Source organism: Ornithorhynchus anatinus, chromosome 3 (genome assembly GCF_004115215.2).
Source record: "Ornithorhynchus anatinus isolate Pmale09 chromosome 3, mOrnAna1.pri.v4, whole genome shotgun sequence".
NCBI classification, from domain to species: Eukaryota; Metazoa; Chordata; class Mammalia; order Monotremata; family Ornithorhynchidae; genus Ornithorhynchus; species Ornithorhynchus anatinus.
This window is the reverse complement of record NC_041730.1, coordinates 62,324,765-62,340,032: the sequence shown is the minus strand read 5'-3', so window position 1 is coordinate 62,340,032 and position 15,268 is coordinate 62,324,765. Positions and strand designations below refer to the sequence as shown.

General features: G+C 47.3%; 1 protein-coding gene across 1 annotated transcript in view; it reads left to right on the top strand.

The window, feature by feature from the left end:
* ST8SIA5 (ST8 alpha-N-acetyl-neuraminide alpha-2,8-sialyltransferase 5) overlaps positions 1–15,268 on the top strand; it is an 84,588-nt gene that overhangs the window by 68,860 nt on the left and 460 nt on the right. The window contains 6 exon segments of the mRNA XM_003428322.3: positions 2,982–3,094; positions 11,627–11,664; positions 11,667–11,718; positions 15,011–15,021; positions 15,024–15,044; positions 15,047–15,268. Of these exon segments, the coding sequence (XP_003428370.2) occupies positions 2,982–3,094; positions 11,627–11,664; positions 11,667–11,718; positions 15,011–15,021; positions 15,024–15,044; positions 15,047–15,268 (457 nt within the window).

Here is a 15,268-nt window from a genome sequence, read left to right as displayed (position 1 = left end):
GGGATTGAGGGTTGGGGGTTGGGGGTCAGAGTGGGGGTGAGGGGTGGTGGTTGGGGTTGGCTTGGGGTTAAAGGATGATGTTTGGGGAGAGCGGTAAAAAAGGCAAAACACCAGCTGAGCTAAGTGGCTGTTTTTCATGACTGCTGGCTCTTAGAGAGAAGCAGCATGGCATAGTGGATAGAGCACCAGCCTGGGATTCAGAAGGTCATGTGTTCTATCCCCGCTCCGCCACATGTCTGCTGTGTGACCTTGGGCAAGTCCACTTCACTTCTCTATGCCTCAGTTTCCTCATCTAAAATGGGGATTAAGACTGAGCCACCTGTGGGACAGGGAACTGTGTCCAACATGAATTATCCTGTATCTACCCCAGAGTTTTGTACAGTGCCCGGCACAAAGTAAGCATTTAACAAATACCACATTATCATTATTCTTATTTAGACAAAAGTCATCTTGCCCTCCCTGGTTCATCCTAATGGATTCCGATGGCTCTTCTCTGAGTACTTGCTCTCTAAAATTGTGGCCAGCGAACTCGTCAGACATGACCCGGAGAACTGGAGCCGGGTGATTCCCATCCTTCCAATGCCCCACATTCTCATTGTCCACTTAACTCGGCATTTGACAGCAAACATAGGACAGTTGAAAGTTGATTGGGTGCGGTTGGTTCAGATCATCGAAAGTATGGAATCAGATATAACTGGGTTTGCCTTTCTCAGGCCCAATTCTGTCTGGTTATTTGAACTTTGTGTTTGATTACCCAAACTAACTTTCGTTAAGAGGGCCAATGTCGAGATATGGACGATCAGCACTTGACAGGATAATCTTCTAGACTGTGAGCCCATTGCTGGGGAGGGACTGTCTCTATTTCTTGCTGAATTGTGTTTTCCAAGTGCTTAGTACAGTTCTCTGCACAGTAAGGGCTCAATAAATACGATAGAATAAATGAATCTACTTTCAGGAATCTCTCCTTAGTCCTAATTACAGGACTCTCTGCGGTGTTCCATAATGACTCTGAAAGGTCCATGGCCCCTGGAAAAAGAGAGCCAGAAGGGATTGTTTGCTATCACTTGGTCCAGTCCCCTGTCTCATACAAAAAATCTTCCAGGAAAGTCATGAAGACACAGGACTCTCAGCATCCAGCTCACAACTCTTCCTCTGCTTTTCTAGGAGATTTTTTCAGAAGTCAAATATGCGCTATCCTTGCGTCTGCCTTTTTCTTTCTATCCCGTTCCATTCCATTGCACAGGAGCAAAGAGTTCCCATGCACTGGATTTCTGGCACCATAAGGGGGAGGGGTTGAGGCTTGAATGGATTTCCATAATTGGCCAAAGCCATTTTATTTGCAAATTCTGTATCTACATTCCTCCCCAAAGCGCTATGAATAATCACTCTGAATGATAGGATCATCCTTCGGATTCTGCTTAATTATTATTCCACCCAGGCATAGTTTTCCATTGAGAAGTTATTTATAAAAATACAACCGCTTGCCAGCGAAACGGCTTGCACAAGCCTGTGCCTCCCGCAGTATCCTCAGGATATCTCTTTTCCTGCTCACCAAGGGCATGGAAGAGAATACCAGAGCTTTTCTCGGATCCTGTACTTAATGAGGGAAGTGGAACCTTCTGTTCTGGATTCCTGTGAGACTGTGCTTGATCTGGGAACACAAATCCTAGGCTGAGGATGGGCTGATCAGGAGGTTCCCTTTGCCAAGGGCAGGCTGGCCTTTTTCTGCCTCCTCTCCGGCTCAAATTTCTGCAGTCTGACCCTCAGATCCAGATCCTCTATGGTGTTCTGTGCCTTTCCCTGTGCCTGGTTTCCATGCCTCTCCCAGTTAGTACCTCTCCCATTCTAGCCTGCCCCTTCCTCGTGTGATAAAAGTGATTGATCTGAAAAAAATACGTCAGGAATCCTGGCCCTCCATGGGCACAAAGGAGCAGCATGGCCTAGTGGAAAGGGCCTAGGATTCAGGGTCAGAGGACCTGGGTTCTAATCCCGGCTCTGCCATGGGTCTGCCGTGTGACCTTGGGCAAGTCACTTAACCTCTCTGTGCCTCAGTTACCTCATCTGTAAAATGGCAATTAAATCCTACTCTCTCTTGCTTAGACTCTGAGCCCCAGGTGTGACGGGAGTTGTGTCCACCTTGATTAACCCATATCTACCTCTGTGCTCGGAACAGCACTTGACACATAGTAAGTGCAAAGCAAGTCCCATGATTACCATAATTATGAGGGACCCGACAGATCCACGATCCAAATCGGATAATTGGTCTGGACAACATCTCTAGACTGTAAGCTCCCCTCTAGATTGTAAGCTTGTTGTGGGCAGGGAACGTGTCTGCCAATTCAGCTGTATTCTACTCTCCCAAACGTTTAATACCATGCTGTGCACATAGTAAGAGCTCAATAAATACCGTGGATTGGCTAAGTTCCTCAGGGAAAGAAATCTAAGCTTCTCCCTCTCTCTGGGGAAGACGACAGTGTCATCTCCCTGTATTTGTGCAGCAGGGCTAGAGCAGTGCCCCCAATTCTTCCGCAATCCCCCAGTGAGGGGCTTGACTTCCAGTTTGAGAATCAGAGTTTTTGATTGGCCCCTTTTATGTTATTTGTTAAGTGCTATGTGCCAGGCACCCTACTAAGCGCTGGGGTATATACAAGCTAATTAGGTTGGTCACAGCCCTGGACTCACATGGGGTTCACAACTTTAGTCCCCATTTTACAGATGAGGTAACTGAGGCTCAGTGAAGTGACTTACCCAAGGTCACTTAGCAGACAAGTGGCGGAGCCTGGATAGAACCCATGACCTTCTGATTCCCAGGCCCGGCTCTATCCACTAGGCCATGCTGCTTCTCTTGACTCCTAGTTTGAGATTCAATTTTTGACAGGCCACTTCAACTCCTTGCATGCCCTGAACTCTCGTGGGGCTTTTCCTTGTTGATCGAGTCAGAATTGGACTTTGGTAAATGGTTGCTCTTTGTCTCGTTGCAGGACATGCCATACTACCGCTCCCAGTTCAAGAAGTGCGCGGTGGTAGGGAACGGAGGCATCCTGAAGAACAGCCGATGCGGGAAGGAGATTGACAACGCAGACTTTGTGTTCCGGTAATGTCTTGAATCATCTGCTGCCTCTGCTGCTCCCAGCAGTCCTTCTCTCTATATCAACTAGGACTGCTCTCCTATGGATTGACATTCCTCTCGACTGTCAGCTGATTGTAGGCAAGGAATGTGTCCATCTAATCTGTTGCATTTTAGAAGATAATCAGGGTGGAAACATTCACGTTCCGCATAGGGCTCACAGTCTTAACCTCCGTTTTACAGATGAGGTAACGGAGGCGCAGAGAAATTCAGCGACTGGCCCAAGGTCACACAGCAGATGAGTGGTGCTGTAGGATTAGAACCCAGGTCCTTCTGTGCTCTAGCCACTGGGCAGTGCATGCTGCTTCTGTTTGTCAACCACGTAGCTGTCTTGAAAAGTTGGGCTGTAGTCAGTCAATCAAACAATTAATACTATTTGATTGAGCTCTTATTCTGTACAGAGCGCTGTAGGAAGAGCTTGGGAGAATACCACAGGGTAAATAGATATGACCCCTGCCTTCAGAGAGTTTACTCTCCAGTGGAGGAGATGCACTAAAATAAATTACAGATGGAAGGGAAGCAGCAGTTTACAGTTATGTACATAAGTGCTATTGTTAGGGACTGGAAGTGAGGGGGTGAATACCCATGTGCTTAGTTGACGTGAAAGCTCGGAAGTGGCAACCGAGAGGGAAATAGGATGGGGAGATGAAAGGTTAATCAGGGGAGATGTCTGGGAGGAAATGTGATTTCAAAAGGACCTTGGCCATAGGGAGAGTGGTAGTCAGGTGGCTGTGAAGGGGGAGTGTGCTCCAGGAACAAGGGGAAACGTGAGCAAGAGGATGGTGTTGAGAAAGATGAGAATGAGACGCAGTTGATTGGCTTGAGAGGAGCAAAGTGCGTGAGCTGAGATGTGGTGGGAAAGGAGAGGGGAGGTGGAGGGAGGAGAGAGCTGATTAAATGTCTTAAAGCCAATGATCAGGACTTTATGCTTGACTTTACGCTTGAGGTGGAGAGGAATGGGCAACCCTCAACGGTTACTGATGAGTGGGGAGACATATGTAAAACAGTGTCTTTGAAAATAATCTTGGCAGCGAAGCGAAGAATGGACTGGAGGTGGGAGAGACTGTTGCCAAGCCAGGCCTGCAAGGAGGCTGATGCAGCAGATTCAGGATATGACAAGTGTTTGGAGCAGCGTGGTGGCAATTCGGATGGAGAGAAAGGGACATATCCTGGAAATTTTTTGAAGAAAGAACTACCAAGATTTGATGAATGACTGACTATGCTGGGCTGAAAGAGAGGGAGGCGGTTAAGAATCATGCCTAGGCTTTGGGCTGGAGAAATGGGCGAGGATGGTGGAATTGTTCAGCATGTGGAAAAGTCAAGTTGAGCTGAGGATTTGAGAGGGAAAATGAGGAGTTCAGCCTACAGCTTGGTAAAACGTGGCCAGTCGTGGGATTTTTGGCCGGTATGGATACGACACCAGATGTCTTTATATCTGGTATTTAAATTTTCAGTGCTCAGCTTCTCTCCACCTCAGCTCCTGTCACTGAGTTCTGTGGCTCAGATGTGGTGCCTGGTTTCAGAGGAATCTAAGAGAGGGTCAATCAATCAGTGGTATTTATTGAGCACTTTCTGTGCCCAGAGCACTGCCTAAGCTGTTGAGAGAGTACAATAGAGTTGGTACACGGGACCCCAGCCCTCAAAGTGTTTACAAATCTAGTGCATATTAAAATACATGGGAGAAGCAGAGGATTATAAGGATGTGTGCAAAGATGCTGTCAATTATATGGGACATTCATTATGCTTTTTATGGTATTTATTAATTGCTTACTATCGTCAGGCACTGTGTTAAGATCCGGGGTAGATATAAGCTAATCTGGTTGGACACGGTCCACATCCCACGTGGGGCTCACAGTATAATCCCCATTTTTCAGACGGGGCAACAGAAGCTCAAAGAAGTGAAATGACTTGCTGAAGGTCACACTGAAGACAAGTGACAGAGTCAGAAATCGAAGCCGGGTCCTTCTGACTCCCAGGCCAATGTTCTATGCACTAGGCCACACTGCTATCCTGTCTGTCCCATATTACACTCTGTTCCATGACAAACACAGATGGTGTCATGGTTATTCGTTGTTCAGTATTCGTGAAGCCATTAGTGGACACCCCTAATGTGTGTTTGTGGGTGCGTTCGTGTAAAAAAGAAGTACTGCATCCCAAAAGAAATCAGGCTAATCCTGAGAAAGCATCGTGGCTTAGTGGCAAGAGCATGGGTTTGGGAGTTAGAAGAAGTGGGTTCTTATCCCGCCTTTGCTGCTAGTCAGCTGCGTGACCTTGGGCAAGTCACTTAACTTCTCCGTGCCTCAGTTCCCTCATCGGTAAAATGGGAATTAAGACTGTGAGCCCCTCATGGGACAACCTGATTGCCCTTGTAAACTATCCCAGTGCTTAGAACAGTGGCTTGGCACATAGTAAGTGCTTAACAAATACCACAATTATTATTATTATTAAATAATCCTTGGGGAAATGCTTCAGGCCCTTTCCTGAGGGACAGAGAGTGTTTCTGGATGCCATCTGGTGGACAAGCCCTCCGGAGAGAGAAGTAGGACCAACCATGCAGGGATGATAGTCAATATTAATTGGGAAGGGCACACTCTGTGCCAAGCACTCTACTAATCTCTGGAGTAGGTACAGGAAGATCAGTCCCTATCCCAGATGGGGCTTCACAGTCTAAGGAAAGTTGAATTTGGTCGGTGAAGATTTAGTAATTCTCCTTCTCTATACCTCGCTCTTCCTAAGAAGCAGCGAAGCTCAGTGGAAAGAGCCCGGGCTTGGGAGCCAGAGATTGTGGGTTCTAATCCCGGCTCCGCCGCTTGCCAGCTGTGTGACTTTGGGCAAGTCGCTTAACTTCTCTGTGCTTCAGTTACCTCATCTGTGAAATGGGGATTAAAGACTCTGAGTCCACATGGGTCAACTTGATTATGTTGTATCTATCCCAGCACTTAGAACAGTGCTTGACACATAGTAAGTGCTTAACCAAATACCACCATTTATTTTTATATTTTATTTTTAAGAACCTAAGAGAAGCAGCATTGCCTAAGTGGATAGAGCCCAGACCTGGGAGTCAGAAGGACCTGGTTTCTAATCCTGGTTCCTCCCTGTTTATTCTGCTGGGTGGCCTTGGCGAGCCACTTAACTCTCTCTGTAACTCAGTTACCTAATCTGTAAAATGGGGACTAATACCGTGAGGCCCATGTGGGACCACGGGACCGTGTCCAAAACTGATTAGCTTGCACTCTACTCCAGCACTTAGTACAGTCCCTGGCAATAGTATATGCTTAAACAAATGCCATAAAAAGGTCCAACTCCTTTTCAAGCAATCTTTTAATCAATCAATGGTATTTACTGAGAGCTTACTCCGTCAGAGCACCCGTTCTTAGTGGCTTGGGAGAGTAATAATACAAGAGAATGAGCAGACACGTTGCTGCCCATAATGAGCTGACAATCTAGAGGGGGAAACACAACCTATAATTTCATTTCTCCTTCCAACATCCTCAGGAGTTGAGGGGACAGCCGATGTTGTCTCCACTTTTACGTCGGAAGACCCAGAGAGGTGACCGACCTGTCTCTTGCCTAGGGAAATAAATGAGTTTAGTGCACTTAGTCATAGGGAAGCAACGTAGCTCACTGGAAAGAGCCCGGGCTTGGGAGTCAGAGGTCATGGGTTCGAATCCCAGAATCTTCCACTTGTCAGCTGTGTGACCACTGTGGGCAAGTCATTCACTTCTTGTGCCTCAGTTACCACATCTGTAAAATGGGGGATTAACTGAAAAGCCTCAAGCGGGACAATCTGATTCCCTGTATCTACCCCAGGGCTTAGAACAGTGCTCTGCACATAGTAAGCACTTAACAAATACCAACATCATTATTATTTTATTATTATTAGGGGAACAGGGACTGGAGTGGAGTCCAGAAACTCCCTTAGGTGCCTTCCGATTAGTCTTCTTTCCCTGGAATTATTGCACCGGCACCTGGATTTTCCGTCAATGTTGCAACTGTGACTGGGAGCTGCTAGACAACAGTGGCAGGCTGACCAAGCACAGTGCTTGTTCTCAAGAAAAAGAGTGTCTCTTCTCAAACAGAAGCTATAAAGGACCGGCATAAGGGGTAAAGGTGAAAACCATACCAGGCCCTGCCAACACCCACTACTACAGACACCAGAGAACAGCCCACGTGTGCCCCGTATGGTGCTCTGAGTGTTTAGTACAGTGCTCTACGTACAATAACCACTCAATAAATACCACTGACTGGTTGTCCACAGTGTGATAATGACTGCAGGTCTCCAGTTGGCCTTTTCAGCCACACATTCACTCAAAAGCTAATTTCACCATCAAGGATCTTACAGCATGAAGGAAAAGTATATCATTGTTAGTATTACTAGCAGCATGGTATAGTGGAAAGAGCACGGGCCTGGGAGTCAGAAATTCAGTAGGTTCTAATCCCAGCTCTGCTGCTTGTCTGCTGTGTGTGTGACCTTGGCCAAGTCACTTCTCTGGACCTCAGTTACCTCATCTGCAAAATGATGATTGAGACTGGGAGCCCCACATGGAATAGGGACTGTGTCCAACCTGATTTGTTTTTTAGCCACCTCACGCACTTAATACAGTGCCTGGCCCTGTAAGCCCTTAAGAAATACAACAGTTATTATTATCATTATTATTTGTTTAGTGGCCTACTTAGTACACAGTTTTTGTACTAGGCCATTTGTGAATACACACACAAACCCCCCAAGTGAATTGAAAGCCAGTCCCCTTACCTCAAGACGCTTGCAAGCTAGCGGAGACGACGGGCCCAGAGAAACAATCCTTTGCTCTTCTCTCTCCCACCCCAAGTCCATAAACTCTAAAGGCTCTAATGTTCTACTGGAGGCAGAGCTCCCGTGGCAGGAAGTGCTTCTGGCAGGAGAAAGGCCGGAGCCAAGGTCATGGGCGAGGTCACGGGTCAGGCAGCATGTTTCCAAATAGCTCAATCTGTGTCAGAAAGAGGAATCGATCAATCAGTCAATCGGGGTATTACTGAGCACTTTCTGTGTGCTGAGTTCTGTACTAAGCACTCGGGAGAATACAATCCAACAGAATTGGTAGAGCACGTTCCCTGCCCAAGGAAGATAGAGTGTGACTGACGCTAAAGCACAAATTGTGTTTGAAATCCAAAATTAGGATCCTGTCCGAGGAACTAGATCTGGATAGCCCTTCGATCTGTGAACTAGTGTGACCGGTTTCGTTTGGTTTATTACTGGACGATCAGTTTTCCAGTTGGTCTGCCCTGTCCTGTATAGAAACAGCCAATGCCTGGCATTTATTTTGAGCCCCCTGCTTCCCCCTGCCTCGACTCCTGCTACTGAGCTCTGTGGCTTGGAAGCAGCGCTCACGTTTGCAAGAACCCGGAAGAGGATTGCCAAAGCTCTGGGGCAAGTAGAAAAGTCAGGGTATTCTCCCCTTTCAAAGAAATGCATTTAACTACAAAATACGGCGTTTGACGTAGTTACGTTTTGCACTGTGTCCTGTGTAGCTTTGTCGACCTCACTTATGTCTGATATTTCCACAGCTCCATTGGGATTCTCCTTGTCTTGGTGCCATTTGGTCTAAAGCCCTCCTGGGTGGTGGGCAGTCATTCATTCATTCATTCATTCAATAGTATTTATTGAGCGCTTACTATGTGCAGAGCACTGTACTAAGCGCTTCGAATGTACAAATCAGTAACAGATAGACAGTCCCTGCCCTTTGACGGGCTTACAGTCTAATCGGGGGAGACAGGCAGACAAGAACCCTTGACTGGCAGACTTGCCAAGATCACACAGCAGACAAGTAGCCGTGTGGGTATTACAACCCAAGTCCTTCTGACTCCCAGGCCTGTGTTCTATCCTTTAGGCCATGCTGCTTCTCCACTTCTCCTCTGTAGTTACGATCAGTAGAGTCTCTCCTGGACTCTGCTTCTCTGCAAGAGGTGGCTGGGCAAATCGTCCGATGTGTTGGAAAGTCATGGGAAGATATGCAGTTGGTTGAGGATTTACCTCAGCCATCCAGAATCAGGAAAACTCTCATGGCAAAATTCCACGTGCGTCAGTAGGTTTATACCTACTAGGTGACTTTAGACAAGTCACTCAAAATCTTTGTGCCATAGTTTCTTTACCTATCAAATAGAGATATGATACCTGCTTACTTCCTTTTAGACTGTGAGCTCCATATGGGGCAAGGACTAGGTAAAATGATGATAATAATAATAATAATGATAATGGTATTTGTTAAACACTTGCCCTAGGATAGATGTAGGACTTGTGATCAAATAATCAACTCTCAGGACCTAGTAAATGCTTCATAAAAACTATAGTAGAAATGATAAGGGTGATTAGAAAAAAGACAGTAACTAGTTTCTCTCTCATGCCCAACCAACAAAGGCTTATCCAAGTCACAGATACATACTCACTCTCCAAGATTCACTTACTGACATAGATGAACTGACACTTTCAGTCAGTCAGTCAGTCAATCAATTAATTGTATTTTTAAGCACTTACTGTGTGCAGAGGACTGTACGAAGTGGTTGGGAGACTGCAATGTTACAGAATTGGTAGACACATTCCCTGTCCTAAATGAAATTCCAGTCTAGAGGCTGGTATCTCAATTGATGGGCATCCCCGTAGATAACCCAGAATCGCCAGTGTAGACTCCACAGGAGGGAAATCAATCAATCAGTCAGTGGAAATGTGAGCAGACTGTGTCAGAGGCTCCTACGCTGTCACTTCACTTCCCTTCTCCTACTGCTGAGGCTCAGTCAAGTGCCAAGGATGTGGGTTTTGGCATATGCGTGACAGTCTGTGAATGAGGAGACATGGGGAGATGCTTCTGCCGCCTTCTGTCTGCCTGAGGTTGACCTCTCCTTGTCTCCCCCTTTAAAATTTTGTACGACCTTTACTTCTCTCCAAACCTTGCAAACCGTGTCTTCCTGCCTGTGTCAGTGAACGTCTGAAGGGAGAGCGAGAGAAAGAAGGGTTTGTCTTCAGCATTTGAAATGCAGGGTGAAACACTTCCCACGTTAGAGGGCGAGGCTGAAAAGTCTAATGTGCTATCAACGGTACCCTCTGCTCGGCTCAGACCCCGGGCTGTCCTTTAACTTGTACCCTTTCTGCTACCGTGCCTCCCCTGGGGCTGTGGGTGACCTGACCGGCCTGGGTGATCTCTCATTATGCCAAGATTCTACACAAATCGATCGATTATTAAATCAGTGACATTCGCTGAGTGCTTATTGGGTGCAGAGTCCTCGGGAGAAACAACAGAGTTGGTAGACATGATCCCTCACCACTAAGAGCTTGCCGTCTAGTGGGGGAGACAGACATAACTCAATTAAAATACATTGCAGATAGAGGGAGCGGAAGAGAATAAGGATATTGGCATAAGCGTTGTGGGGCTGTTGATGGGGTGCCTAAGCAAAGAGACAGATGCTACCCAAGCTCCTCTAGGGCTAATCTTCTTACTGTGCCTCCATCTAGCCTGTCTCGCTACCGACCCCGACCCACGTCCTGCCTCTGGGCTGAAACGCCCTCCCTCCTCAAATCCGACTATTACGAGGCTTCCAAGAGGCCTTCCCCGACTATGCCCCACTTTTTCTCATCTCCCAAGCCCTTCTGCATCACCCTGACTTGCTCCCTCTGCCCTCCCCACCAGCCCCAGCCCCACGGCACTTATGTACATATCTGTAATTTTATTTATTTGTATTGATGTCTGTCTCCCCTCTTCTAGACTGTGAACTCATTGTGGGCAGGAATGTCACTGTTTGTTGTTGTATTGTTCTTTCTTTCCCAAGCACTTAGTACAGTGCTCTGCACACAGGAAGCACTTAATGAATACGACTGACTGATTAAATGAATAATCTCAGTTGGGAATTTACTTTCTCTGGATTGTAAAGCCCCTTCTCTAGACTGTAAGCTCCTTGTGGGCAAGGAACACGTCTACCAACGCTGTTTATATTCTCCCAAGCAGTTAGTACAGTGCTCTGCAGAGAATATGGGTTTGATAATAATATTAATACTATCAATTATTATTATGATTATATTTTTTATGCACTTACAATGTGCCAAGCCCTGTACTAAGCGCTGGGGTAGGTACAAGATATTCAGATTGGACACAGTCCCTTTCCTACATGGGTCTCACAGTCTAAATAGGTGGGAGAGGTATTGAATCTCCATATTTCAAATGAGGAAATTGAGGCACAGGGAAATTAATTGAATTGCCCAAGGTCACACAGCTGACAAGTGGTGGGCCAGGATTAGAACCCAAACCTCTGATTCCCGGTCCTGTGTTCTTTCCACTAGGTCTCTCTAATTCCCTCAATAAATACCATTGACTGATTGAGAGATTCAGCTTTAGCCACTCCACAATGGAGTCCCAGAAATGAGAAAGCAAAATGCAAAGCCTACTCCAAACCAAAACTAAGGCAGTGCTCCCTTTCCAGAATGGACAGAGGAGATCACTTATCTTGGGCATCATTTGTGTGTTCTTTTCGTAGTTGCAACTTGCCGCCTATCTCGAAGAAATACATCATGGACGTGGGGTGAAGACAGATGTCGTGACCGTCAATCCCAGCATCATCACTGAGAGGTCTGGCTGTTCCTTCCTGGGTCCCATCAATAACAACAATAATAATAATAATAGTGGTATTGTTCAGCACTTGCTATGTGCCAGGAACTGTTCTAAGTGCTGGGGTAGAGGTAGCTAATTCGTTGGACACAGTCCTTGTCCCACATGGAGGTAACATTCTTAATCCCATTTTACAGATGAGGTAACTGAGGCACAGAGAAGTTAAGTGACTTGCCAAGGTCACCCAGCAGACAAGTCCTTCTGTCTCCCAGGCCTGTGCTCTATCCACTAGGCCTTGCTGCTTCAAAGCTTGCATTGGATGAAGGAGTTCCGGGGGTATTGGACCAGTGGCCGTCTTTCTGCCTTCCTTGGTGTTAGAGCCAATCCAACAGACCCAGTGCCCGCTAGCAGAATTCCATTCAACTTTTGACTGTCCAGAAGCCTGGAAGGGAGAGAGGTGATAACCAGTGCAATAATTAGCATTATTATTATTGTTATTATTATCGTTATCATCATCATGGTATTCATTAAACACTATGTGTCATGCACTGAACTAAGCAGTGGGATAGACACAAGTTAATCAGGTTGGACACAGTCCCTATCCTATATGGAGCTCACAGTCTAAGCAGAGCGAGAACAGGTATTGAATCCCATTTTACAGTTGAGGATACTGAGGCACAGAAAAGTGAAGTGACTAGCTTAAGGTCACACAGCAAGCCAGGATTAGAGCCCAGGTCTTCCGTGTCCCGGGCCCACGAAACCACACTCCCTCCCCCTGACCTTCCACTGCCCTCCACCAACCATCAGATCAACGAAATTCTCAGCCAGTTCTCATTTGCTCCTGCCTCCTGTCTTGCGGAGATGCTTAGCGGCTGTAAAATGGACAAAAAGCAGGTGGCAAGGAAGTGGGTGGGGGAATGGCTTTCATGTCAGCCCCGCTGAGTGGAAATCCCATCTTCTCAAGGTGACCGTGGCTCTGGGGTCTGCTTGTACTCCTTATCCAGAGAAGAAAGCCTGACTCCTCGTAAGCTACTCCTCCCAGCCTGCTCTAGTGCCTGGCCTTTGGTTGTTCTGCCTTCCCTCCGTACCGTCCAAACTCATCCCCTGTTCCCCTGGTCCCCCCCGATATTCTATTTCTCTTCTCTTAGAGGGTTTATTTTTTAATGTTGCTGAGTTCTGTCGGGTACCTTGGTGCTGCTGCTGATGCCTCTGTCCTTATGGCTGCCATGAGTTGTCATCTTGCCATCCAGCAGCCTCCTCCTCCTCCTTCTGCCCTTCCTCCTGCTCTTCCTTCTGTCCCTCAATTCAATTCAGTTCAATCGTATTTACTGAGCACTTACTGTGTGCAAAACGCTGAACTAAGCCCTTGGGCGAGTATCATATAACAATAAATGACGCATTCCCTGTCCACAGTGAGCTTCTTTCTCCTGCCCCTCCTCTTCCTCCTGCCCCACCCCTCTCCTCCTGCTCTTCTTCGTCCTCCTTCTACAGTGCTTTGCACACAGTAAGTGCTCAATATATATGATTGAATGAATGAATGCCCCCTCCTCCTGCTCCTCCTCCTCTTTTCCCCCAAACGGGGACCTTCTCTGCCCTCCCCACCCCTTCCGCGGTGGGGTGCCATGCCTACCGTGCCTACCTTCCTCGCAACCCCCCCAGGACTCACCCGCCCCCTGACTTTGAACTCTAGAAGGGTGGGGGCCGTAGGTGCAGACAGAACTAGGGCAGTGGTGGTGGTAGAAGCAGATGCAAGATCCTTGATGGGCTCTGGGACCTTTGGAGCTGTTAAAACACAAATCTGTTAAAAGAATAGCAATAGGTAGAGGCAGGATTTCAGTAGGGGGACCCAACAGGGCTGGATTGAATAGGTGGGGAGGTGCAGGAGGTGTAGGGCTTACTTTATGGAAGGAGAATGATAATAATAATAATAATGTGGGAACTTGTTAAACACTTACTATGTGCCGAGCACTGTTCTAAGCACTGGGGTAGATATAGGATAATCAGGTTGTCCCACGAGAGGTTCACAGTCTTCATCTCCATTTTCCAGATGAGGTAACTGAGGCACCTAGAAGTGAAGTGACTTGCCCAGAGTCACACAGTTGACAGGTGGCAGAGCGGGATTAGAACCCATGACCTCTGACTCCTAAGCCCGGGCTCTTTCCACTGAGCTACGCTGTTTTTCAAGAAAAAGAGGGCGAGGGAGAACAATAGGGAGGAAGGTGAGGGAGAGAGAAAGAAAGAGAGCAAATCTACAGACTGAGCAGCTGTTTCTGAAATGAGACCTCCTGAATTTCCGTCACTGACAGGTCCTTATTGCAATTTGACAATGTCTATCTATCCTTAGGCAGCGATTCAGTGAAACAGGTTGAAAAAAACTGTTCCCAAGTTCATCTTTGGGAATGAAATTCCAAGGCGCTTTGGGACGTAGATGGGGATGACCCATTTCTCTTACTAAATGGAATTTCACTTTTGTGAACACGAAATAAAACTGAAGGAAGGAGTCAAGGAAGAAGAAGGGTAGTTTTGCTCCTGGATCCTGGTATGTTGCTGGCTTCCCAGTGAGTTCCCAGAGAAGCAGTGTGGCCTAGTGGATAATAATAATAATTATGGTATTTGCTACGTGCTTACTATGTGTCAAGCACTGTTCTAAGCACCGGTAGATAAAGGTTGTCATAAAGGTAATCAGGTTGTCCCACATGGGGCTCACGGTCTTAATCCCCATTTTACAAGTGAGGGAACTGAGGCGCAGAGAAGTTAAGTGACTTGCCCCAGGTCACAGCAGACAAGTGGCAGATCTGGGATTACAACCCACAACCTCTGGCTCCCAAGCCCGTGCTCTTGTCACTAGGCAATGGGTCTGGGAGTCAGAAAGACCTTCAAGACCTTGGGCAAGTCACTTCACTTCTCTTTGCCTCAATTCCTTCACCTGTAAAATGTGAGCTCTACGTGGGACATGGATTGTGTTCAACCCGAGTAGTTTGTACCTACCCCAAAGGTTAGTACACTGCCTGGTACGCAGTAAGTGTTTAACAAATAAAATGTGAAAAAAGATCATCTCAGGTGGAAAATTCTGGGCCGTAGGTCGGCTTGAGTTTTTCAGTGGGAGTTGGGGGGGGATGGAAAGGAATGGTGACTATTGGCCCCATCTTGAACTTCAGTGACGTCATCCCTTCCTGGAAACTCCATTCGATGGCCTGGAAACCTGTGGAATTTGCTCAGCCTGCTAGGAGAAGCCGGGCCAGATCCTCCAGTTGCCCCCCGCTCCGCCCCAACAAACCCCACAGTTCTCTCTCCTCTCTTTCACCCTCTGCAGGTTCCACAGGCTGGGAAGTGGCGGAAGCCATTCTTCAAGTGCTGCAGCTCTACGAGAATGCGTCGGTGCTGCTGCCCGCCTTCTACAACACCCGCAACACCGACGTCTCCATCCGCGTCAAGTATGTGCTGGACGACTTCGAGTCCCAGCAGCCCGTCTACTACTTCCACCCCCAGTACCTGATCAACGTGTCGCGTTATTGGCTCAGCCAGGGGGTGCGGGCCAGGAGGGTCAGCACCGGCCTCATCCTGGTGACCG